Source organism: Zeus faber (genome assembly GCF_960531495.2).
Source record: "Zeus faber genome assembly, chromosome: 1".
Classification (NCBI taxonomy): Eukaryota; Metazoa; Chordata; class Actinopteri; order Zeiformes; family Zeidae; genus Zeus; species Zeus faber.
The window spans coordinates 43,312,098-43,336,927 of record NC_137193.1 but is presented as its reverse complement, the minus strand read 5'-3'; the positions used below and the strand labels follow the sequence as shown (position 1 = coordinate 43,336,927).

Sequence of the window (24,830 nt, the reverse complement as noted above, 5' to 3'; positions counted from 1 at the left end):
CAACTAAGCAACTACGTTGCATTATGTTGCTATTGGGTATCGAAGCATTTTTACAAGTACATGAGAACAGTACGGTGTGTAAATTTGACCGGCACAGAATCGGATATAAATTTTCGGTGATTTCTGATTAGAGTGATTTCTCAGTGAATTCTACAAGTGGAGTAAACAATTGGAATTCATTCTGATGTACCTGTGGCCCTCTATCACAACATTAGACAATTACCGGCACAGTTAACCACTGTCAGTAAAACTCACCTGTAAGACTGCAAGATATCGATGATCCCAATGTAGAGAAGAAGCCGTTCCCCCTTCCCGTTTACCGCTGGGATGCCTCCCATTCTGACGAGAGAACAGAGAAATAACATTGCTGTTTTCAAAAACACTTAGCGGCTTGGACTAAGCAGGGTTCCACTGTTTATATCCATTGTATATAGACTAATATAACACAGAGTGTTGCCATCATTTACTGTTATTGCTTTCTGACATGAAGCGAGCACTCTTGGGGCATATGTCTGAGGCTGTACAGGCAGAGCCTTCAGCTCACCACCGTGAAGACAAAAGACCATCCATCTATCTATCTAGCAACAGTACAAACAGCCTTTGTTTGTTGTAATCTTATTTTTCCAAAAATGTTCAATCATTTTTTTTTTTTTTTTTTTTTACTCACGTGTCGTCTGTGTCGATGGACTCTCCGCAGGCGGCTCCTCCTTGGATCGACTCCATGGCGGTGGAGTAGAGGGCTTTCTGCTGGGCCATGGGCCTCTTCTCATCACTGTCACCCTGCGATCCCTCCATCTGCCTCTCCCGCTCCGCCTGGTCGATGTTGTGGACGCCTAGCAGCAGGCTGTAGTCCATGATCTTAAAGCTCTCCAGCACCTTGGGCAGTTCAGACAGAACAATTTCAGCATATGCATCTGACATGGAAGGTTAGATGCATCACAGAAAGTATAGCTCAATGATGGTTGGTTTAGATGAATGGATGGGGGAATGATAGATGAATGAACATATGGCTGGCTGAATGGAAATTTGGTATATAGGATATAGTGTAGGATGGATGTAAGGATGATGGATGGTTGGTTGAATGAATGGATTAAAGTATGGTTCGATAGATATGATAGGAGATGGATGCTTTAAGCACATCTACTACAAAGGTTGACTCCAAACGGAATTTAACTCCTAACCTCCTCAGCTTTAGATCGTCTTTATCCACTGTCACACACACACCAAAACACATGCATTATGTGCAGCTATGGCCGACACACACACACACACACACACACACACACACACACACACACACACACACACACACACACACACACACACACACACACACACACACACACACACACACACACACACACACAGGAGCCAGGAGCAGTGGGCAGCTTACAGTACAGCACCCAGGGACCAAGTTCAACGTCCATCACCGGTCAGACGATGTTTCTTGTGCATGTTTTCAGTGGGGGGGTTCTTAAGATGATATATGGAGGAAACCCAAAGTGAGCACAGGGAGAACAATACCGTTGCCATAAAGGGGTGTACTTGGTCTGCAACAATGTTTAGGTAGGTGGTACGTGTCAAAGAACATCCACATGAATACCAGGTCTCAAGGTTTTCCAGCACAACATTGCCCAGAGCACTGCCTCCGTCGGCTTGCCTTCTTCCCATAGTGCATCCTAGTGCCATCTCTTCCCCAGGTAAACAATGCACACGCCATCCACATAATGTGTAAGAAAATGTGATTCATCAGACCAGGCCACTTTCTTCCATTGCTCCCTGGACCAGTTCTGACGCTCACAGGGTCATTGTAGAAGCTTTCGGCAATTCAATTCATGCTAAAGTAGCTAATTTTGGGTTTGGACCAGACTGGCTAGCCTTCACTCCCCATGCACATCAATGAGCCTTGGCCGGCAACGACCCTGTCTCTGGTTCACTGGTTATCCTTCCTTGGACCACTTTTGGGAGGTGCTAACCACGATTACACCCCACAAGACCTGCCGTTTTGGAGATGTTCTGACCCTGTACTCTAGCTGTCACAATTTGGCTCTTCTCAAAGTCGCTCATATCCTTACGCTTGCCCAATTTTCCTGCTTCCAACACATCAACTTCCAGAACTGACTGTTCACTTGCTGCCTAACATATCCTGCCCCTCGACAGGTGCAACTGGAACGAGGTGATTGATGTTTTTCACTTCACCTGTCAGTGGTTTTAATGTTGTGGCTAATCGATGTATAGCCAAATACAGACTCACTCACACACGCAGGTTATTCATTAGGCAGAGCAGGACTGCTACCAAACCAGACACCCTGTTCCATTGCCTGCTCATAACAAAAGCTCTGATTTATTGGGAGGGGTGCTAAACACTCATAAAAAGCTGTCTCTCCTTCCCCCTCCTGTATCCCTCCATTTCCTTTTCTAATCCTCTTTTATAATCTGCTGAATATACCTCAGCTCTCCCTACAGAGTTCCTTTATTTGTATTTCTTTATTCCTCTTACCATCTATTTTGAAGTCTCTGCTTTCTCTCTCCCTGCCCTCAAGGCACAGTAATCTGGACGCTGAATCCCTTCATCATAACACAACAATCATTCCCATTGTCCCCTCCTGCCTTGCATTCCTTTGCTGAGACTCAATGTCTCTGGAAGACCTTACTGTGTAACCTTCCCACCCTCCATTACTAGTTTCAATCTCCTGGTGTGAGACTGGTGTGGAGAGAGAGAGAGAGAGAGAGAGAGAGAGAGAGAGAGAGAGAGAGAGAGAGAGAGAGAGAGAGAGAGAGCAAGATGGAAGGGGGGGGTCTTGGCAATGCAGCTGTAGACATTCGGGTGAAGCATCTGTCAAATAATGATTCTTATTATCCCCTAATCCCTGCCATTCACACACACACACACACACACACACACACACACACACACACACACACACACACACACACACACACACACACACACACACACACACACACACACACACACACACACACACACACACACACACACCCTATCTCACCTTGTCCCTTTGAACAAGCTTGACTGCAAAGGCCAAACTAGAGATTTAAATATGCACTTTGCTTTTAAAGATAAAAGAAACACTTGGAACCTTTTCCTGAACTGAACAATATACTGAATACGAGATTTCCAACCTATTGCCAGTTTAGGGGCCAGACAAAAATTCAATATGCCTTTGTTGAATAATGTTACAACACATAATAATGTTATTAACATAATAAAAAATGCACACTTTAATATTATTCAAATATGTTTCATGAATTTCCAATAAATAAATGAATAAATACATATACATATAAACAAAAGTTACTCGCCAAATAATGGCTTTGTTAAATTCTGGGTTTTTACAGCATTTTACAGTAGTTTTGCAGCAATGGCTGAGAAAACAAGGTAAAAAATCTCTCATTTGGAATTACATATACAATATGATATTTTGGCCCCAAAATGATATGCTACTAAAAATGCTAATATTGATCCATCTCCCAGCCCTTGTCAGTACTTTCCTCTCCCTCATGTTCTCTGTCTCACCAGGCAATCCCGCTGCAGGGTCTTGACCAGGGCGCTGTACGTGTCCTGGTCCAGCATCAGACCGTCCTGCAGGTCCTGCATGAAGTCCAGGTCCTTGAAGGTGGGCCTGGCCTTCTCCCGCTCCTTCTTGGAGGCTCGCCTCTTGTAGGTGGAGCCTTTCATGTCGTATTTGAGGTGCATGCGCACCACACGGGGCAGGACGTTGTTCATCACCACCACACGGATGTTCTTGCCGCCGGACTGAACGCAATAGAGGCCGAAGAACTTGGGCAGCAAGGTTCGAGGATTCTGATTCAAGTTCTGGACAAGGAAGACAGAAGACCAAAGAAGCGGGGAAGGGGTGAATAATGCATAAGCAAAAGGATGACTGTAAATGTTTGATCAAATTACCTGGGCCACTCACTTAAAACGCAAATTATGTGTTCATGTCTCACTGGTTTGTCTCTACTGTTTAACTTCGGCATCACCTTTGAATGAATTTGAAAGAAATGCGAACTTGTCCTATCCTGAGTATTATCGTGAGAACTGACTTAGAAGCAAAATCACAATTTCCTTGACTGAGGGCCTTCCCCTTTATCACCCATCTTTGCTGGATATTTCAGTCAATCTAAAAAAATTAGGTTAGGCAGGGTGGGCACACCTTGACCTTGAACTGGGAGCCAGTGCAGTCCCATCAAAGAAATGAGGGATGAGAGTCCTGGTCCACACTGAGATATAGCAGACCAAGCAGGTGGAAATTAATACAAAAGGAGGCAGAGTGAGAGACAAGAGTCTGAAACCGACAGATGTGGAAGAAGTGCAGGAAATGACAGACAGGATAGAAAGAGGAAAACAGAGAGAGAGAGAGAAACAGGTTGAACGGACAAAGGACCGAATGGGTTGGATGGTGTATTGAAGGAAAGAAGATAGATCCAATGATCTTCAAATGAGAGGGTGACTGTTGAATTGTGAGGAGAAGGATATACACACAATGATGAAGAAAGACAAAGAGAGAACAAGAGAGAACAAGAGAGAGAGCCCAGGGCCATATATGACCCCTCTGTTCTGGTGAACGGGGCACAGCCGTGAAAAGTCAACAACACGAACACATGCGGACAGCCGCCCCCCCAGCCCTCCAAATCCTCCTCCCAGAGGACAGCGAGCAGGGGAAACATGAACATGAAAAGTAGGAAGGAGCAGATGAGGCCGATTTAAAAAGACAGAATTAGAAAAGCCGAATATGTTGAAGTAAATTTGAGAAAAAGAGAAAAGATATAGCAGCCAAAAAACAGAAATCAAGAAACTAACTGTGACATGGTCATGGAGACTTAAGGTATGGCTTGCCCATAAGATATTAAATAAGTGAGTAGTAAATAAGGCTACGTTCACACTGCAAGCCTCAGTGCTCAATTTGGATTTTTGCCCAAATCCAATTTTTTTGTTTGGCTGTTCACATTATGCTCTACTCCTGCTATAGAGTTACGTAAAAGTCACATGAATTCTGATTTGACTGTTCAGACTGAGGTCACACTGCAAAAAATAAGACCTGAATCCGATTTACGACCGCATATGAAAGTGGCCCAACTCCAAATTGAAAAGATCAGATCCCATGTGATTTGTGCTGTTCACACTGTCATGAAAAAAACAGAGCTGAGTCACACATGAGAAAAAAATATATATATATATATCGGATTTGGGCCACTTTGACCTACAGTGTGAACGTAGCCTTAGTTATGATCAGCATCACCATAGAGATTACTTATATCCTCATAGTTTTTAAAATGACAGTTGTACTGCATAATTTATATTTGATTTTCTAATCATATTGCTTATCCACTGTTTTTAAATGATATTGCTTATCCACTGTTTTTATTCTGCTAAATCATCTATTTTATTCTGTCAATCATTGCTACACTGGTTGCTACAGTATGTTTACATATGGGTGTGCACAGCGCACTTGAAACGACAGCAGTCACACCTTGCCAGACCCGCGTTCGTAGTTCAGTTCGTTTTGTAGTTGTACTTTTTCCTGTGTGGTATGGTGTTTCGTGACAAGTGTTGGGCAGTACAACAATAATATAACTTTTCCCAGTAATAAGTAGTGTAATGAATTACTAATAAAATTTCAATAATAACATTACAGTTACCCCCCCGCCAAAAAACTTGTTAAAACCTTATTTTTGTTGATTCATTTTCATAATTGTCGCGCCACATTTTGAGTTTATCGGAGAAATCAAATTTCCACTGGGTACATCTGCTGTACGTCATGAAAAATACATTGCGTGATCTGATAACGCCCATTTGATGGGACAGCTGCACATAAGATACCACCCCTAAGCTATGTCCAAATCAGCCGGCAGAACTGCTATACGATATAATACGGTGTCTGCACGTGGGAGTGAGTGTAAGTGTAAACAAACACGGATGGAGAGAACTTGGCGTTTCGGGAAATTACTCAATGGATGGATCATAGATTGGTGTTGCCAACTGAACCGATCGGGTTTTAGTACATGTAGAAGACACAGGTAGTGCCTGTAGTTGAAGCCTTAGCTGCCCTTACCGGCATTCACACGGAAGCCCGGAAAGTAATATGATAGTATAACAAATTTCCGTTGGCTGGGAGAAATAAGTAAATTAATATTACTTTTGGAAAGAGTAATGAGCAATAAATTTAATCTTAACAAGTAACGAGCCCAACACTGTTCGTGACTGTTGTATTTTTGTGTTAGCACCTTGGTCAGTGAGAAACGACATTTCTTTGCGGTATACTTTGTATGTGGATGAATGACGAATAAAGTTGAACTTAAACGTGAACAAAACACATCATACAGTGTTTCCCATACATTCTTTGATTTGTGGCGGCTCGCCACAATATCAACATTGACCGTAAGATTGATATTCAATTTTCTTTTACCAAAATGGGAAAAATCGTATGTAATTTTAGAGCTGAGCACAGCGCACTGATTCGCTCAGCCCCTCCTTGCCCCACTCTCACTCTCTCTCTCTCTCTCTCACAAACACATTGACAATGGACCAGTCTGTGAATGGCCCCTCCTCTCCGTGCAGACTGTGAACCAAAACATGATCATGCGCCATCATGGGTACTGAAACCCGGTACCACTATGGCACTGGCTCCTATACGATCGGTATCTACCGGACCAAATCTCAACGCAGATTTTGGTGCCATGTCTGAGCTGCCAATTGAAATATCCACTCTCTGGGTTTCGCCACACGCACCTTCATTAATTATCGTTTGGAGCACGCCGCTTTAAATTCTCTGTATGACGCACTGCCGCTAACCTCTCCCGTGCGACTTTAAAAATTTTGGTCGAGAGCCAAACCCCAGCGACGCTTGGGGTGTCACATTATGGTCGCTTAGCCAATTAGATAAAAGAGGCGGGTAAAAGTTTCACTACTGATAATGTCCTGTTCATACAAACTGTCAGTTATTTTTTATATGCAACAAAAATATGTGAAAAGTAATTAAGGACAAATGGGTTTAGTTCCTAAAAAACCTCTAAAATAGCCCCGATCGGGAAAAAGACGTTTTTTTCCAGCTACCACCAAAAATTGAATCTAATTTTGTGGGAAACACTGTCATACGTCACATGAAAACAACCTTCAAACAAAATTGCACTGTTCACCCACTCTTAGAAAATACCGCAGAGTGAGCGTTATCATTATGTTCTTCAGACACTTCAGCCAGTCAGCTGTGGAAGACATGTGTGGCTGTGCCAGTCATCTGCTTTACTGGAAGTACTGCGAAAGAGGCCCCCTCACCTTTAGATATAAAATTTGAATTCAATTCAATCTAAAAAATGATGGTAGTTGATAGCAGTACCAGTGAAATTGCATGTTTCTCAATAATTGGCATGGCTGGTACTTTTGATACACTTCTTTATAAAAAAAAAAACCCTTTAGGAAAAAAGAATAGCGGCAGAAGGCCTTCAAATATTAACACACAATATGTGCTTAAAATAAGTAATACACAAAAAAATACTCACATTTAACAGCTTTTAGTTTAGGTAACTCAGCATCAATGTTGATTGACAAAAATTTAAAATCTACATGAGGACTTCAGTGTCACTGTGTGTTTGTTCCAGTGTGGGTTCTGCTGTGCATCAAATTTGTTTGTTCACCTTTTATCAAGCTGTCTCAGTCCCTGGCTCAATCTGTTCCAGCCTCCAGCTACAGACCCACACGAGCCTGAATCCCGCCACCTTCATTAAGCCTTTTGCTTTGAGCAAATTATACACATGGAACGGCTTCAGAGCAGAGCGAAAAACAGTGGAAAAAGGTCACAGTGGATGTGTTGAGACTTCACGTTCTTAACTCCCTCGCTCAGGGGCGATTTCCTTGAATGGTCAAATTAATTCCTGCAGTTTCTGCCCTACAAGAATATACACAGGAAGTGGGACCTCGCACTGCAGTGGAGAGTGAACCTGAGAGACTGAAATAGCAGCATGGACATACATGGAGCTAGTTAAGTCCAAATCTTGGAAGGGTCGGCTATTGTCTGTGGAGCCACGGTCCGATGGGCTTAACTACTGTAAAGTACATCCAGCAGCTGATATGCTCTGGACCCGCCGTGCTTTAACCAAGTGTGGACTTTCACTTTTAGGAGACTTTTCCAAGGTCTGAGATAAACCCGAGATGCAATGACTATAACGAGAGTGTCAGTACAATGCAAATCAAAATACACACACACACACACACACACACACCTCCAGCTGCGTTGCTTTTTTAAATTACGTTTATATTTGGCCTATATGTCACTTTCATTTGTTGTTAGTATTGCGTAAGGTAGAAATAGTTTATTCACAAAGTAGTACATGACCTACCTCACCCTTCCCAAAAGGAAGATTGATATAGAAAAAAAGTATACGTAAGGAACTTCAAGGTACTGGTCTCAGCAATGCCACCAAAGTATTTAAAGATACAGCCCTAGGCATCAGTTTCTGTGTCCAGGCAAGCTTATTGTGTGTGTGTGTGTGTGTGTGTGTGTGTGTGTGTGTGTGTGTGTGTGTGTGTGTGTGTGTGTGTGTGTGTGTGTAGTATCCAGGCAGCAGCTTCTGCAGGAACTCGGCCTCCTTGTGCATGACGTTCCGCTCACCATGTAGTATCCAGGCAGCAGCTTCTGCAGGAACTCAGCCTCCTTGTGCATGACGGTCTTGATGATGAACTCGTCATCCTTGGTCAGATAGAAGACCGAGCCACTCGCTCCTGGATTGGACAGCTCGATCAGAGGCTCGTTGCACAGCGAGTACTGCGGACACACACACACGCACACACACATACACGCACACACACACGCCGTGTGTTAAGACATTTCTTTACTCAGAGAAGTCAAGAGAATGAATTTGGTGCTCAAATAAATGTAAATAGCTGATTAAAAAAAGCCCCTGTAAAGAATACATCAGTGACTTATGCTTGTGTGTCTGTGTAGGCTTCCTAGATCTATATCAGGGGATGATAAGATGTCTGATATGTTTCTAATGAGATGCTTCATTAACATAGACGATCAAGTGCAGGAGTAAGAACACACACACACACACACACACACACACACACACACACACACACACACACACACACACACACACACACACACACACACACACACCTCCAGGAGAGCAAGAGGGTTGGAGGGTTGTGAATCAAAGATGCTCATTTACTTGCCGATGAACTCTTGGCAATATGTAGCAAGCATGACAATTTCCCGCTCTAGTGTTTTTGATCACATCTACAGGCCCATTTCCTCATGGATCCAACTTAATCACATCAGATGTTATTATTTTCCCCAGTAGAGGTATTGTATACATTATAAACCTATGCTCACATTGAAATAACCTCATTTGGTGAAAATGGCAAAGAAGACAACAGTAGTGGGAGGTACAGATGTTGGCTAAGTTAGACTGGATGTAAGAGCTACAGTATAGATATCCCTGGCATTCCCATCCGGGATCCTGTCCCCCCCGGGGCTTGGGCGCACCACCACCCTGCATCCGCCTGGTCAGTCAGGGAGGTGGAGCTTGAGCATGTGCCATATACCCGGTGAACTATGGCTGGTCAGCGGCATTTCAAATATGATTTTGTTTTTTGAATAATGTGATTAATGGTTTCAAATGGCTCTTATAATATACCCAATATTTTCTTCAATATTATTATACAATATTTTTTCAGACTTTTAGACTAGTCAAATAGTGAGCACGCGAGCCACCTGTTATTACCAGCAAAGCCACACATCAAAAGCTGTAATTATTCTTCTGAATGTGTCGGAACAACGAGCAAGGAGACGCTCCCGAATGTCGTTTTTTTTTTTCCTACGACCAACTGACCAATGAAAAACTTGGTCAACTAAGACTCTTCTCGCCGACTAACATTTGGTCGACTATTTGGGGGCAGCCCTACAAATGACAGATTTTTAAATCGTGGCCGAGCCAAATTTAAACTTCCAGTTTTTGTCAGCTTGTCACACCATTAGCCACCACACCAAGTTTACATGTTTTGTCTGGTGATATATTTAAAAGATAGAAGTGGCAGATATTGGGGTAGTTTCAATGATGTCATTAACTTGGATGACAACAGTGTTTATCATGTGATTATGTCTTAACTCTGTGACAACAAGATACCACTGAACAACAAACGATTGCCCTATTTGGCCCAATTTTTATACGAGTGCACATAGGAGGGCCGTGCGTGTGTGCACGTGGCCATGTGATCTCCCAGACTGCTGAAGGCAGGGCAGTGATTCATGCAGGCCCCCAGCTCCTTGCTGCTGATGTGGACTGACAGAGCACGGACCTCCCTCCCCACGCCAGTCCCCTCTCCTCTGTTCCCCTTTAAGCTTCTCTCCAGCCATCCAAAAGCCCTCTTTTTCAGTCTCTCTTTTCCCCTCCCACACCTTCTCATTCTGTCATTGCTGTTCTCACCTAGCCGTTTCTTTGATTGCCTTTTTATCCCTCTATATTCAATGTCATAATCCTTGACACTATGATATCAAAATCACTGCTTTGCAATGTCGTATTTCATACTAAGTAACTTTGGGGAAGCCAAAGGGCGTAACAACAGATCTTACGAGGTAGTCGTCTGGCCTGATGCCGAACAGTTCTCTGAAGTAGCGGAAGGCCACAGGAGCGTAGGTTTTGAAGCGGAAGTCTGGAAAATGGTGGGCTGGGGTGAGGTTACTGCCCTCGCTGGAATACAGACAAACAAGACCAATGTTGAAGGACATTTTTGGATGATCATTCATACATACAGAGCCCCACACATGTCTGACTGTAGGGGGATGAATCTTGTTGGGAAAACAATCTCACAATTCCATAGTCAGGAATGTCTTTGCATGTAGTACCTGGGAAAGAAGATGCTCTCCACCACGTAGAAGTCCTGCATCAACACGTCCCTTTCAGGCTTGGAGCTCAGGTTGCCCACTGTGTAGCCAATGCCCAGCTGGATGGCACCTTTCAGGGCAGATGATGTGGTCTGCAGGTGGGTGAGGCAGATGGAGGTAGAGATGATGGCGAGTGAGGTAATTGACTCCTTTTTGCTTTCACACAGAGAGCTAAGAACCCTATTCCTAGTCCTATTAAAGTGATGTACATTTATCTTGTCTCTAGCCCATCGTTTGCTCTTGCAGCAAGTATGAATATCACAGCCAGGATTAGGGATGTAATGGCATGACATGTCATAGTAAGGTACAGTATCTACCAAAATACTGCGGTATATGTTATTTCATAGTATAAAATTTTCCTTTTGTGTTCTGTATATTCAATGAATAAATAGTTTATATTAAAAAAGAAAACCATAAGGTAAAGCTTAAAGACGCGGCGCAGCATGGGAAGGCGCCGCGGGGGCTCTCAAATTGACAGAAGAGGCAAAATTTGCGGCATATATAGTATATGAAATTACGACTTATTTGCAAAATTGATGTAAATTTTAATTCACCTCACCTTATGTTGCCACTGAACGGTAGCAGTCGGCAAAATAATCAATCCAATGAGTAATTTTGCCAAGCGCCGCATTCCACTCTCAGAACACCGCCAGGCAGAACTGCTCTAGGTCAATAGTTATAACATGGTGCTTTATGTCACCTGCGTGCGCATGGGGCGCAAGTGTAAACCAAGATGGCGGAATGCGGCAATTGGGGAAATACAACATTTGGCCTCCCACACAGCGGCAACATAAGGTGAGGGTGAATTAAAGTTTACATCTTCAATTTCGCAACATAAATTTATACTGTGGGCATGGTATTACAGGGAAAGGCTTACGGTTCAGAACCATGGATGCTTGATACCTTAAAATGGTATGCTGTTACATCCCTAGCCAGGTGGCTTTTTGAGTTCCTTTGTATTCCTGCCACATCAATATTGCTAAATTAATCGCATATCTTTCAGAGATGACTTAACCAAATCTTAATCCCGACCGCGGGGATCATGTCTTACTACAGACTTTACCTTTTTGTAGGTGGTTTCCCCTGATGCATCCACACCTCTGTGGCCAATCTTTTTCCCCTGGCCTGGCAGGCCTGAGGATGAGGGCATCTGGAGAGGGAGAGAGAGAGAGAGAGAGAGAGAGAGAGAGAGAGAGAGAGAGAGAGAGAGAGAGAAAAGAAGATACAGTACATTCAATTGTTACTATTCAGCTTTAATGAATTGACAGTGTGTATACATAGATAGCACATGCATATGCATGTTACCATGCTGTGTGAAAGAGAGAGGTAGAAAGAGGGAGACAAAGTTTGAGAGAGAAAAAGGAGAATTTACCAAGCAAACATTTCTTATGGAGGCGCACAGTGCATTGACAGATACTGTGGAACTAGTTTGTTTTTCGATGGTGTCCTTGTATGTCCTGTCGTTGTTGTTGTTTGTGTAATTGTGCCTTTTTCGCTGCAAGCCAAATTCACTCTTAGGGGACAGTAAAGACCTGAACTTAACTGAGAAAGAGACGTCAGGATTCGAGATGTCAGGAGTCCAGAGTGACAGAAAGATAAGGGTAGAAAGATTGAGAGAGAAAGTGAAAACTATATCTATGCCTGCTCCTACGATGCAGTGACAGCATCAGCACCTGCTGTCTTTTTATAGCGCCAGAGAATAACAAACAATAACAACAATTAAATATTTGAAGATGAAACGACAGAGTCAGAACACTGAGTGAAAGGAGGAGTGTGCATTTAATTTAATTTGCATCATCAAGCTTTGATGGCTTTTAGTTGTAAATTTGTGAAAAACAGACTGTGCACATACTGGAACAAATGCTATTTTATCTGATTCTGAAGCGAGTTCAACAATCTCTACCACTTAACATCAAGTTCATCTAGTTCAACACAGGAGACACAAGGTTCTTTATTTGAGGAATGGGGGCTGTTTCCTGGATAGCCTAAACATGACCAAACCTTTTCATCTGTTTGAAGCTTGTATGTATTGACCAGTTTGAATAGATTTTGTTCCATTATTGACACCATTGTACCACCACTGACTGATTCATAGAAAATCTCAGGTAAATTGGCTGGTTTAAATCAAGTTTGGAGCTGAATTGAGGGGGTGATCTCAGGGTCTGTCTCACCTCTGTGATGAAGGCCTTCTTGGCAGCAGCATCTGAGGGACGAGAGAGAGAAGACGACAATTGTGTTAATGACTCTGAAAGGTTACATTCCTCTTCAATATTAATGCTGCCTGTAACAGACATGACTCCCAAAGGAAGGACACAGAATAATATTATGTAACAGTGTCAAACATAAGTGGGGGCCAGACAGCCGACCAGCTAACCAGTCAGCCAACCAGCCAGACAGCTGACCAGTCAACCAGCCAGCTGAAACGCAAGAAAGATTAACGTTAGCCACCTTGGCAATAAGTCCCATTTTAAATATTGAGAGTGTGATTGAAGGTATTGAGTTGTTTTAAGGCATTAAGATTTTTTTATTTTTGGCAGTTGCATCTCAATTGGAAAACAGTATATCTTCAAAGGAAGACCTGGCCAAGGGTACATAAATATCAGGGATGAAACCCATATAGACTAAACCCAGAACAAACAAAGCATTAACAGTCTGTATTCAGATCCTACAGCTTAAAAACAAGATTTAACAATTAAGTTAAATCCTGACCACAAGTCCTGAGCACAACCTGTTTATCTGTAATCAAGCTTTGACTGAAATGTGTTTCACTAAGAGACAAATGCTTGCTGTGGATCAGACGTAAAACACGGCTACGGAGCCAATCTCGACTGTGTCTCTACTTGCGCTGAAAGCTGTAACTCCACGGGACATATTCCATGTTGGCGCAAAGTGGGAAAAGGAGCCAGTGTTGGTGGTCCGTTAAAGTCATTCTAGAAATTTCCCCATTCTCAACCTAGTATAATTTACGGGAAAATTCTGGTACAGCGAGTGGAATTGTGTGTGAATGGAACAAGTAACATTGCTGGGACAAGCAGCAGTGGAGCCAAATTTAAATACTGGCAAAGCACAAACAAAGCACAAGGTTTTTACATATTTATTTTGTATAAATACAATTTTTTTTTTTTTTTTTCGGGAAAAAAAAAAAAAAAAAAAAAAAAAAAGTCAAATAGCTGGAGAAGGAGTTGCCGCGGTTTGGAGAGTCTGAGCAGAGCCGAGCCAAGCCGAGAGTCCGAGCGGAGTATGCCTGCTGCAGGCCTAGCAGGCCAGGCTCCTACTGGAGCTGAAGGAGAAGGTCACCCCCAAGACATATGTGTAACAGCGCAAGGTCACCTATTTCTGCCAAGGGTACGGAGCAAGACGCAGGGCGCGTGATGGGGTCCTCGGTGGTGATGCAGCGCAATCTCAAGATTCAAGATTCAAGAGGTTTATTCGTCACATACATATACATAATTTTTTACATATATATGCAGTGAAATGTCAATGCAACGCACCCGGTGATTACACACAATATGTCCTAGACTGAGGTAGCTACCTAAGAACTTCTACTAGACCAACTAACTGATTCCTAAAACGTAATGCAGTAAGTTGAATACTATAGAATAAAATAAAAATATATAGAATAAAATAAAATAAATAAAATAAATAGATAAAGGGAATAGGCTTATGTATATGGGATAGGCTAATTATGTATATACAGATATGTGCATTAAAGTGGCACATGAATAAAGTTAGGTAGTGTTTGTGAGATATACAGCACAGTATACAACAGTACGGCGCAGCAATACGGTAACACCGAACAACCCAGAACAGTGACACAGTATGCGGTACAGTATGCTACATACTGTACAGTAAGGTAGTGGAGCCTATGTATGTGGCTCAGTGAGGACCCCTGGTGAGGTCAGCATTGACAGTTCTTATAGCTTGCAGAAAAAAAACTGTCTCAGTCTCTCTGTTCTCGCTATGTGACTGTGGAGGTGCTTGCCTGACCGCAGCAGCTGGAACAGTCCGTTGTTGGGGTGGTGAGGATCCTTCATGATCCTGCGGGCTCTGCTACTACATCTCCTGGTGTATAAGTCCTGCAGGGAGGGGAGTGTAGTTCCAGTGGTACGTTCAGCTGAACGCACCACCCTCTGCAGGGCACGCCTGTCCTGAGCAGTACAGTTCCTAAACCAGGCAGTGATGTTGCCTGGATGCCAGGATGCTCTCCACTGCTCCAGAGTAGAAGGACTTGAGGATCCTCACCGAGACCCGGAATTTCCTCAGCTGCCTGAGGTGGTAAAGACGCTGCCTCGCCTTTCTAACCAGAGTGTCTGTTTGTAAAGTCCATGTTAAATCCTCTGTGATGTGTACTCCCAGGTACTTGAAGCTGCTCACCCAGAAGTCCCATTAATCACAAAGGGCGCATGCGTCCTCGGTTGTAATCCATGCCTAAAGTAAACAATCAGCTCCTTAGTTTTGCTGACATTCAGGTGGAGGCTGTTGTCCTGGCACCAGAGTGACAGGTCAGCCACCTCCTCGCGGTAGGCCTTCTCATCGCAGTCGGTGATCAGGCCCCCGACATCGGTGTCGTCAGCAAACTTGATGATGGTGTTGGAGCTGGACCTGGCCACACAGTCATGTGTGTACAGGGAGTACAGTAGGGGGCTGAGGACGCAGCCCTGGGGGGGATCCTATGTTCAGGGTGAGGGAGCTGGACATGTGCTTCCCCACCCTAACCACCTGGGGCCGGGCTGAGAAGAAGTCCAGGATCCAGGCGCACAGTGGAGTATTCAGTCCCAGCTCCTTCAGCTTGACAGCCAGTCTGGACTATGGTATTGAAAGCTGAACTATAATCGATGAACAGCAATCTCACATGAGCCCCCTTCCGGCCATCCAGGTGCCTGAGCATGGTGTGCAGTACCTGGGAGACCGCGTCATCCGTGGATCTGTTCTGCTAAATCTATGGCTAAACCTGTCATATCTGAGAAGGAGAAAAACAGGCTCCTGGATGCTCTGGTGAAGGTGTTGGGCCTATGTGGGCCCATTGTAGACACCATGACCCACATGTTCAAGCGGCGGCAGAAGAAGTCTGTGGCATTGAGTAACTTAATGCCCGACGGATGCCCAAGCAGAACTCCGGCTCATCGTGGGAGCAGTCGGGAACTGGATGGGCCCCAAGAATGTCGCAGGCCGGCTCCAGCCCAGAAGATGTCCCATACACCCTCCCGCTGACGGGATGAGGGAACAAGAATCCTTTCCGTCGTCCTTGGCAGCCACAGGCTTAGGCGGGGAGGGGCAGAAAGGCATGGAGGACCTGAGCAGCTACAAAGAGGGGATTTGTGCTGCTGGACAGTCTGCTCACCCTCAACTTTTAGCAAGAAAAATACATTTTACTGTACCAACTCCCGTGCCGGCAAAAGCCGTGTGATTACCGTACCCCCCTGTAAGACCCCCTGTCCACTCAGAGACATGAGCGTCAGGGTGCAAAACATAAATATGAACCAAAAGCCTCTCTGAGCCATGCCATGCACTGCAGTTCGCCCTTGGTCGACCGGCCTGTACTGGAGTCACACAGAAGTAAGCCTTGGGGTCAATGACTTTCATCCTGGAACAGGTAATTCTTTGCTGGCTGGAGAAGGCCGCCAGCCACCCGGTAGTGGACAGGGAGAGAAATCTGTTTTTTTTTCCCAGAAGATATTTCCTCATTAAAAAAAAAAAAAGAACGCTCTTCTCTGAGACCAATTCTGGTTCGGAGGATTTTTAACAAAACATTGAGAAAGCGCCCGTTTCAAATGTTAACGCACCATCACCTGTTCAAATTTATCTGACGGGGAGACTGGTTCACGTTCAGTCTCCCTCTGGCCCCCAAAATATTCACTATTTTGTGTGGAGGCAGCTATTGCCCCTCTGCACAGCCAGGGAAATAAAGCTTTGTCATATCTGGGCGATCTCCTGATAATAGCGGGGTTCGAGGGAATTGGTAAACTCCCACACGGAGGCGCTGCTCAATGATTTTTCTACTGTATATTATAAATCAAATCTCACAAAGGATGCACACCAATTAAAAAGTACACCCAACTCATTGAATAACTTCCTCAACCAAACAAGAACAACACAACAGAATTTAATGCAAACAAAAATATTAATATATTTGAAGATTCACAAATTACACAAAATCCCAGAGTTCCAGGGTCCAACAAAAAATATTCCAACTCAGAAATTCTGCTATGGGTTTTCTTAATATGTGGCCAAAAAAAAAAAGAAAATTAAGTTTAATTCAGTTCATGGATCGAAACAAGTTTTAATTCAGTTCAGTATTTAAAGAGCAACCAAACAACAACAATAAAAAATCTTTTTCACAAGTTTTTCACACGTAGTGAGTTGGTCAGTCAGTCCAGTCCAGTCAGTGGGAGAATCCAGTCTGGCTTTACTGCTGGGTTTTGGGTGAGTGACTGGCTCCTGGAAACAGCTGAGCATAGTGGACATGGATCAATCCAGGAGAATATGGATTATTGCAGATCGGAGGACGAGTGTCGGTGGTGGCTGAATAAAAGGTTTGCAACGGATTTAACAATCTCTCATATGTTTTACCCCACAATGTTGTGTGTTGTGTTACGCCACAATCACACAGCCGGCGAAGTGGCTGCAGCGTTTAAACAAAACAGCTCTCGTATCCTTGGGCTCCACAAAAAAACTGAATGTATTACACTGAAGAGGCACGAACCGGGAATGAATGGGTGAGTAGATTGAGAAAATTGGTGTTTCCGTGTGGTGTACACTGGTCCAGGTTATCACAGTACAATTGACTACAAGGAGGTCGGCTGTGGTCACTGCAGCTCGCACACCGTCCCTGCGCAAAGTTGCCAGGGCACGTCGGGTTATGGTCCTGCTGGGCTTGATGGCGGCTGCCTCAGCTGCAGTCCCACTGGATCTATTGTGGATGAGACCCCTGCAATGCTGGTTTATAAAACAGCGGGTGTGTCCATCCAGGGACCTCTCCTGGGCACTGACCACTACACAGGAATGTCAAGAAGGCCTGAGGTTTTGGCTGACCCGAGGCAACCTCACGAAAGGGGTCCAGCCTGGTCTGCTGAAACTGTGTGGTGATATAAATCAATGCCTCCCTGTACAGCTGGGGCCCTGTTTGCGAGGGCCTGATTGTCAGCGGCCGCTGGGGGGCCTACGAGACCCGGCACGTCAATGTGTTGGAGTTGGAGGCAGTCCGGCTGGCGCTGTTACACCTCGTGGGGACACCACATCCTGATACTTTTCGACAACAATGCGACGATGGCTTATATCAATCGTCAGGGTGGCATCCGCTCCCTTACCATGCATCAGGTGGCGTCAAGGATTTTGCGCTGATGCGCTGGCCCACCGCTGGGCTCGGGCTCATCTGTCTGCATCCCCCCCCACTGTTGTAGCAGGTGCTAGACAGGAACAGGTTAGAACTGGTTCAGGTGGCCCCTCGGTGGCCGCACAGACTTGGTTCGCCGAACTGAGGTCCCTCATCATGGGTACACCATGGGTTCCATGGGTTCTCCTGCTGCGGTTGGACCTCCTGACGTAGGCAGCGGGGAGCCTTGGCGCCTTCCACTCTCAAGGTGTACCTTGCCCTATATCTATATCGTAGTATCTATATCGGCCACTCAAACCTCTCCAGGATGTGGAAGTAAAATTTTTGTTGTTGAAATTAGCACTGCTTCTGGCACTTGTCTCTGTGAAACGTGTGGAAATCCAGCCACACTGTCTGTCCGCCAATCCTGCATTGGCATTCTCCACGGACAATCGGAGGGTTACGTGGAAACCCTTCAACCTATAAATGGGTTCTTATACGCTGGGATTGGGGTTTAAGGGCACATCTGCCAGTTGGTCCTTGGACTGGATTACCCAGACTCTGAGTTCTATGTCTGGGGGCTGTCCGGGGGCTTGCACAGAACACATCAGTTCTGATCTTGCGGTCAGTGAGGGATAAGGGTATACAATATGGCAGATTAAGAACTTGATTACTTTATTCAAAAGCCAAAAAACATTTAGATTGTGCTACAACACTAGTTTTAAGAATGAAGAACAAGAGTTCTTAATAGTGGCCTCACTGACCAGCTCGCTAAAGAGCAGAATAATATGTCAGTATTACTGTAGTACTGGCCCGCCCCCCAGTACATATACTGGGGGGCGGGCCTTACGATGGGTGCCCTAGTGGCCCAATCACAGCCTGTCAGCGCCAAGTTGAGTCTTGGTTGGTTAAAAAAGGACTTTGAGCTTTATTCAGTGGAGCTGTCTGGAGACATCTTAAATTGATAGCTGTTCTTCACTGTCATGGTGATGCGTTGGGATGTGAATTAAGCACTCAGTGTTTAGATACCGGATACAATTTTCTTTCCTTGGCATTCATTGACACAAAAAAACTGTGTTAAAGCCGATTTAACTTTTAATGACAAAGGTTTTAAAGCTACATGAAGGAGATGTGAGATATTGGTGTCACATCTGAGGTTTGCTTTTCTTCCACATGTTCTCTAACTGTAGCGTTGATAAAATAACTATGGTTCTACATCAATATTTGATGAAGGCATTGGAAACACTGAACGGACATTTTCAACAAATGTATTAATTTATTGAACCGTTATCTATTCAGGAGGACTGATTGAGAGCAAGCTCCTCTTCACAATTGTGCCATTAGTGCAGAAACATGAATACAAGGACTTGGAAAAGCAGATACAGAACGACATAGTGTACAATAACAAATTAAAAAAGAAAAACGACCTAAACTAAAACATAAAATCATGAGCATCCTTTCAGTAGTAAATTGTTGATTAATAATTTAAACACATCAAATGCTTTTGGATGATCCATTTTGAGGCTGGAACAAACCCACTTATTAGCATAAAACTGACAAACATGTCTTATGTAATGGCTGTATAAAATGTTATGCATGTATAAAATGAATATTCAGACTAATTTAATCATAAGAACTGGTATGATCACCTTTTACAAAACGGCCTCATATGTTCAAGACTATATTTTGAACAGAAATAACTAAAAACATCTCGTATTAAAAAGGTCCCATCCTCTATTCACACTGGTGCAAACAGGACTCCATTAACAGCCACGTGTCCCACACCTGTGTTCCTGAGCGACACTCTGGAATCCATGTGAAGCATCTTCTGCTCGAAGCTCAGACAACACTCTGAGAGCTACATTACAATCTGCCTTTGAATATGAGGGCTAAACGCCATTTTCAATCCAATTAGCTCCAACCTTCAAGCAATAGAAAAGAAAGAATCTCAATTATCTTTGATCAAGCAGCTGAGACAGATATGACTGAGCTATTTGATGCCCTTGTCATTTGTGGAAACGGTATAGCATCTTCACAGCACGCTTTCAATCTTGATTTCTCCTTGGAGCCGATAGCAGCCAACCTCGCCCCTTCTTTTTTCTGTCCCTCTCTCTTTCTCTCTCCCTCCCTCTACACGCCTCTCATGGGTACACATGTGACTGAGCCCTCTGCTCCTCCTCCATCTCTACCTCTTTCCCTCCCTTCCTCTCTCTGTCGCAAAGACAGTTGCTGTAGGATGAGCAAGTCAAAACGTGCCAGTACAATCCTGACAACCCCAACTGACTGCAGACTAAAACACCTAAAGAACTAGAAATATAAAAAAATAAAATAAAATTAACTAAGCTGCAGCTGCTGTGTGGAAAGAGTGTTGGCAATGCAGATGATTACAGAAGCTCTCCTGCTTGTCATCGTGCCATGTTATCCTTTCTGGACGTGTGTATTTGCCGTTTGTCTGGATGGGCTTTCTAAACAGCTTTTCTGTCATTCCTCCCAGTGCTTGAGAATTTTTGCATGTTCATATTGTGTGTGTGTGTGGGTGTGAATGTGTGTGTATGTTTGTGTGTGTATGTGTGTGTGTGTGTGCGCGCATATCAGAGATAATTTCTCCATGCCCCGTACCATTTCTAACTGCAGCCATTTCTCTTTCCTTCCACATGCCTGGCCAGTGCTTGTAAAGGTGTGTGTGACTGATGGCCGTGACTACAGGCTGCAATTTGTTGTCTGTGTGTGCCGGTATGTGCTCCATTTTCTCCAGTTTCCAGCGTGCCTCGGAGCGGATCACCAGCATGACGACGGAAGCAGCAGTGGTCTCCTATATATGGAGACGGATGGGTGGCTGCCTCACAACTGTACTAGATTCATTCAAAACCATGCGGCTAGATCACCCACCCCACTCCATGCCCTCTAATAAAAATAGATGAGACAAGTTCAATTTTTGACCTTTTAACAAAACAAGCAGTCTCAGACAAGCTCAGTTGTGCAATCTTTATTGCACAAATGTGCCATTGCGGGAATGCCTCAAAGCTAATGGTTTGAATGCTTGCCAGTCTGTTTCGCCTCCCATCAGAGGCCTACTTTAATACAGTTTAAGAGCAAATTTCTTTCCTGCATTAAAATGTAGTAAGCTTTCGTAACCCATAACTCTCCAGTGTGATGATGCAGTCTTTCCAAGTGTTATTTTTAATTAATTTATCAAAAAAAAAATGTCAACAACTGCCACAATTTCGCTATTTTGATATTATATGAGTAACTAGTCAGAGTCAGAGGATGAGTCACATTTTAAAAAACTTAGAATAAAAAAAGAGAACAAAAAGATTATGCTTTATTCTGCATTCATGAACATGCCTCTACATCAACACAGTAATCTGTAATTAGCATCTTATTCTTAAAAGCTGTTTACCTCTAAAAATGTATTTTTGTTGTTCTTTTAGTGGCAATAATGAGAGCTTCCGGAATGAAGGACATGAGGGGCGGTACAGCTCTTACCTTCAGGCTCTGTTTAGTATACATTGTGTGTATTCTGCTCGCCATCATCCCATTTACCAGCCATTAGAACAACATGCAGAATGCACAAACAGACAGACTCATCCAGAAAAAGATCTTTTAACCCTGGCTGTTGTCAAGCCAGAACAGAATTTCCCATAGTAACAAAAAGGCGGCAGCGAGGGGAAGAGATGGAAATTTTGCATTGCATTTTGGATGGTTTTTGGAGGGACATGTAATTTCTAACTCCCCGTCACTGTATCTCTACCATTCCACACCTCCTTCTTCTCCGACCAAGTTACATCTTCTTCAGTGTAATGTGTTCTTGCCATGGTCCATTATCGCTCTCTTCTGCCCTTTTCCTATCCTGGGCTCATTTCTGTAGCACACTGACTATAAAGGGCTTTACACAGCCTGAAGGCTATCTGCTGTGCCTCTTAAATGGAGGAGCAACATCTGATGATAAAAAAAATCACCACAGAAATTGATGAAAAAAATGTAAAAGTAAAAGCACTGCTATTGAGGCACAAGGACCAATGAAAACAGGCAGATTGGTAGACACCAGTTAAATTTGTGGATCATGACAATGCTTAAATATCATTTATAAGGACTGCAAGTTTACATAAATTGCGAATCCACCGTAATAATTAAATAACAGGTAAGACAATGGATATCATATGCAGAAATCATATTGGCCATAACATTGACTAGAATTGGGATCATAATTATGTAACGTAGCAGTAAGCTACTTTGGACCTAACAAGCTAAAAATGTCTACTATTGAGAAAAAAAACAACAACTTGGGTTTAACAGGCAGATATACACCTTGTGCCGCCAAACCAGCCCTGACCCGTTGAGGCATGGACCCCACAAGACCTCTGAAGGTGTCCTGTGGTGTCTGGCACAAAGACATTAGCAGCAGATCCTTTAAATCCTGTAAGTTGTGAGGTGGGGCTTCCATGGATCGGGTTTGTTGTTCCAGCACATCCCACAGATCCTCACCCCGGCCATCCACATAATGTAAAAGACAACGTAATTCATCAGACCAGGCCACCTCTTTCATTGTTCCATGGTCCAGTTCTGACGCTCACGTGCCCATTGTAGGGGCATTCAGCGGTGGACAGGGGTCAGCATGGGAACTCTGACCTGTCTGTGGCTACACAGCCCCATACACAGCAAGCTGCGATGCACTGTGTGTTCTGACACCTTTCTATCATAGCGGCATTAACTTTTTCAGCAATTTGTGCAACAGTAGCTCTTCTGTGGGATCGGACCAGATGGGCTAGACCTCGCTCCCCACGTGCATCAATGAGCCTTGGGCATCCATGACCCTGTCGCTGATTCACCGGTTGTCCTTCCTTGGAATAATTTTGGTAGGTACTAAACACCGGATACCGGGAACACCCCACAAGACCTGTTGTTTTGGAGATGCTCTGACCCAGTCCTCTAGCCATCACAATTTGGCCCTTGTCAAAGTTGCTCATATCCTTACGCTTCCCAATTGTTCCTGCTTCCAACACATTAACTTCAAGAACTGACTGTTCTTGAAGTTTGCTGCCTAATGTATATCCAACTCCTTGACAGGTGCCATTGGAACAAGATGAGCAATGTTATTTAATTCACCTGTGAGTGGTTTTAATGTTGTGGCTGATCGGTGAAAAGCAAATACAGACACATAAAAAAATTCTTAAACATAAAATTAAAAGTAAACATATACTGTATATCAATATTCATCCAATACACTTCAGGCTGACAGGTACAGTAAGATTTGCATGAAAGTCTTTCTACCTCTACAGAGCACCTTAAACTCTGGTTTATTGGCCGAGTGGTCCACACCTTAATTCCAGATCACTGAAGGTTTACCCTCCAAATGTTATTACAGTTATTATATTGTAACCATTTTCATTTATGTAAGAAATGTGGCAGTATCCCTAATAACTGAATTACAGTTCCACTGACTGTAATACAGACAATTTAAGAAACGCTATATTCATCCGACACCCTGAGTGACTTCCCAAGTTCAGATGTCTATCCTGTTAGGCTTGAAGGGCTGTGCGATTACTGGATATGACATTTAATTTCCTTCAGTAGTAACATATTCCCATGAAGATATTGTCATAATGTGATACACAATATTATCGACTAAATAAATGATGAGCGGGACCTCAATTCTTCACAAAATGTCTGAAATCTGAGAGTTTAGGCATTTGTGTCTGTTGCATGCTCCCCAACATTGCTTCAATGCTGCCAAATGAAAAACAAAGGCACACATCCCAGCGAGCTAAATAATGCTATAATGACAGTCGCAATGACTTTTTTTACACACAGACACACACATACACACACACACACACACAATTCTTCTCGTTCACTTCCCTTGTTTCCATGGCGCCCCAAATGAGGTCAACCATAATTTTTTTTTATGAGTTATGCACGTGTGCCTGGAATCAACAGACACATGCTGTCTTCCATACACAGTCTCTCACTCGGCTGGTAAATAGGGCATTAGCATTGCAACACACACAAAGGCACACAAATACTCATGTAGACATTATACAGCTGCATTTGTCTGCATATACAGAAAAACGCAAACATTAAGTTCCACCCACGTGCAGACATAAATCTCGAAAAATGAAACAATGGGTGGAAATAATGGTTGAGCTGCAGCCGCTATGCGGACAACAACACAGATTAACAGAGACATTGCTGACAACTCCACCGTCCAATCCACTATCCTTTCAGTTTGCCTGACCAAACTGTGTACTGCATGTGCATTTATGAGGCGAAAAGAGTGCAAAGCTTTGTTAAAACTAGACTGAAAACAAAAGATACATTTATAAACTTAATTTGTAAGTTTGCCATCTGTGTAAATGTCTCTTTACACACTGGTCTGGTAGTTTGTGTACCAACACACTAGGGCTGGGTGATAAAACAATCTAGACAAATTTCACAATAAAATCTTCCATGATAACGATGATAAATTTAAGAGATTTATTTTTGATAGTTTTTTGAGTCAGTTTTCCTGTACCTACAAAGGCACAACATGAACAGCCAATCGTACAGCAGAGAAACAACCATTTGATGGGACACACACACACACACACACACACACACACACACACACACAC

The 24,830-nt window shown here is 43.6% G+C and overlaps 1 protein-coding gene across 3 annotated transcripts in view; it reads right to left on the bottom strand.

The window, feature by feature from the left end:
• The window catches only part of pip5k1ca (phosphatidylinositol-4-phosphate 5-kinase, type I, gamma a), a gene marked incomplete at its 5' end in the record, with an annotated part of 71,994 nt that overhangs the window by 22,948 nt on the left and 24,216 nt on the right, over positions 1-24,830 (bottom strand). For all 3 annotated transcript variants that reach the window (XM_080015237.1, XM_080015236.1, XM_080015238.1), the window contains 8 exons: positions 256-339; positions 668-876; positions 3,539-3,838; positions 8,631-8,783; positions 10,596-10,713; positions 10,869-10,999; positions 11,971-12,057; positions 13,079-13,110. In XM_080015237.1, coding sequence (XP_079871363.1) covers positions 256-339; positions 668-876; positions 3,539-3,838; positions 8,631-8,783; positions 10,596-10,713; positions 10,869-10,999; positions 11,971-12,057; positions 13,079-13,110 — 1,114 coding nt within the window. The remainder of the gene's footprint in view (positions 1-255; positions 340-667; positions 877-3,538; positions 3,839-8,630; positions 8,784-10,595; positions 10,714-10,868; positions 11,000-11,970; positions 12,058-13,078; positions 13,111-24,830) is intronic.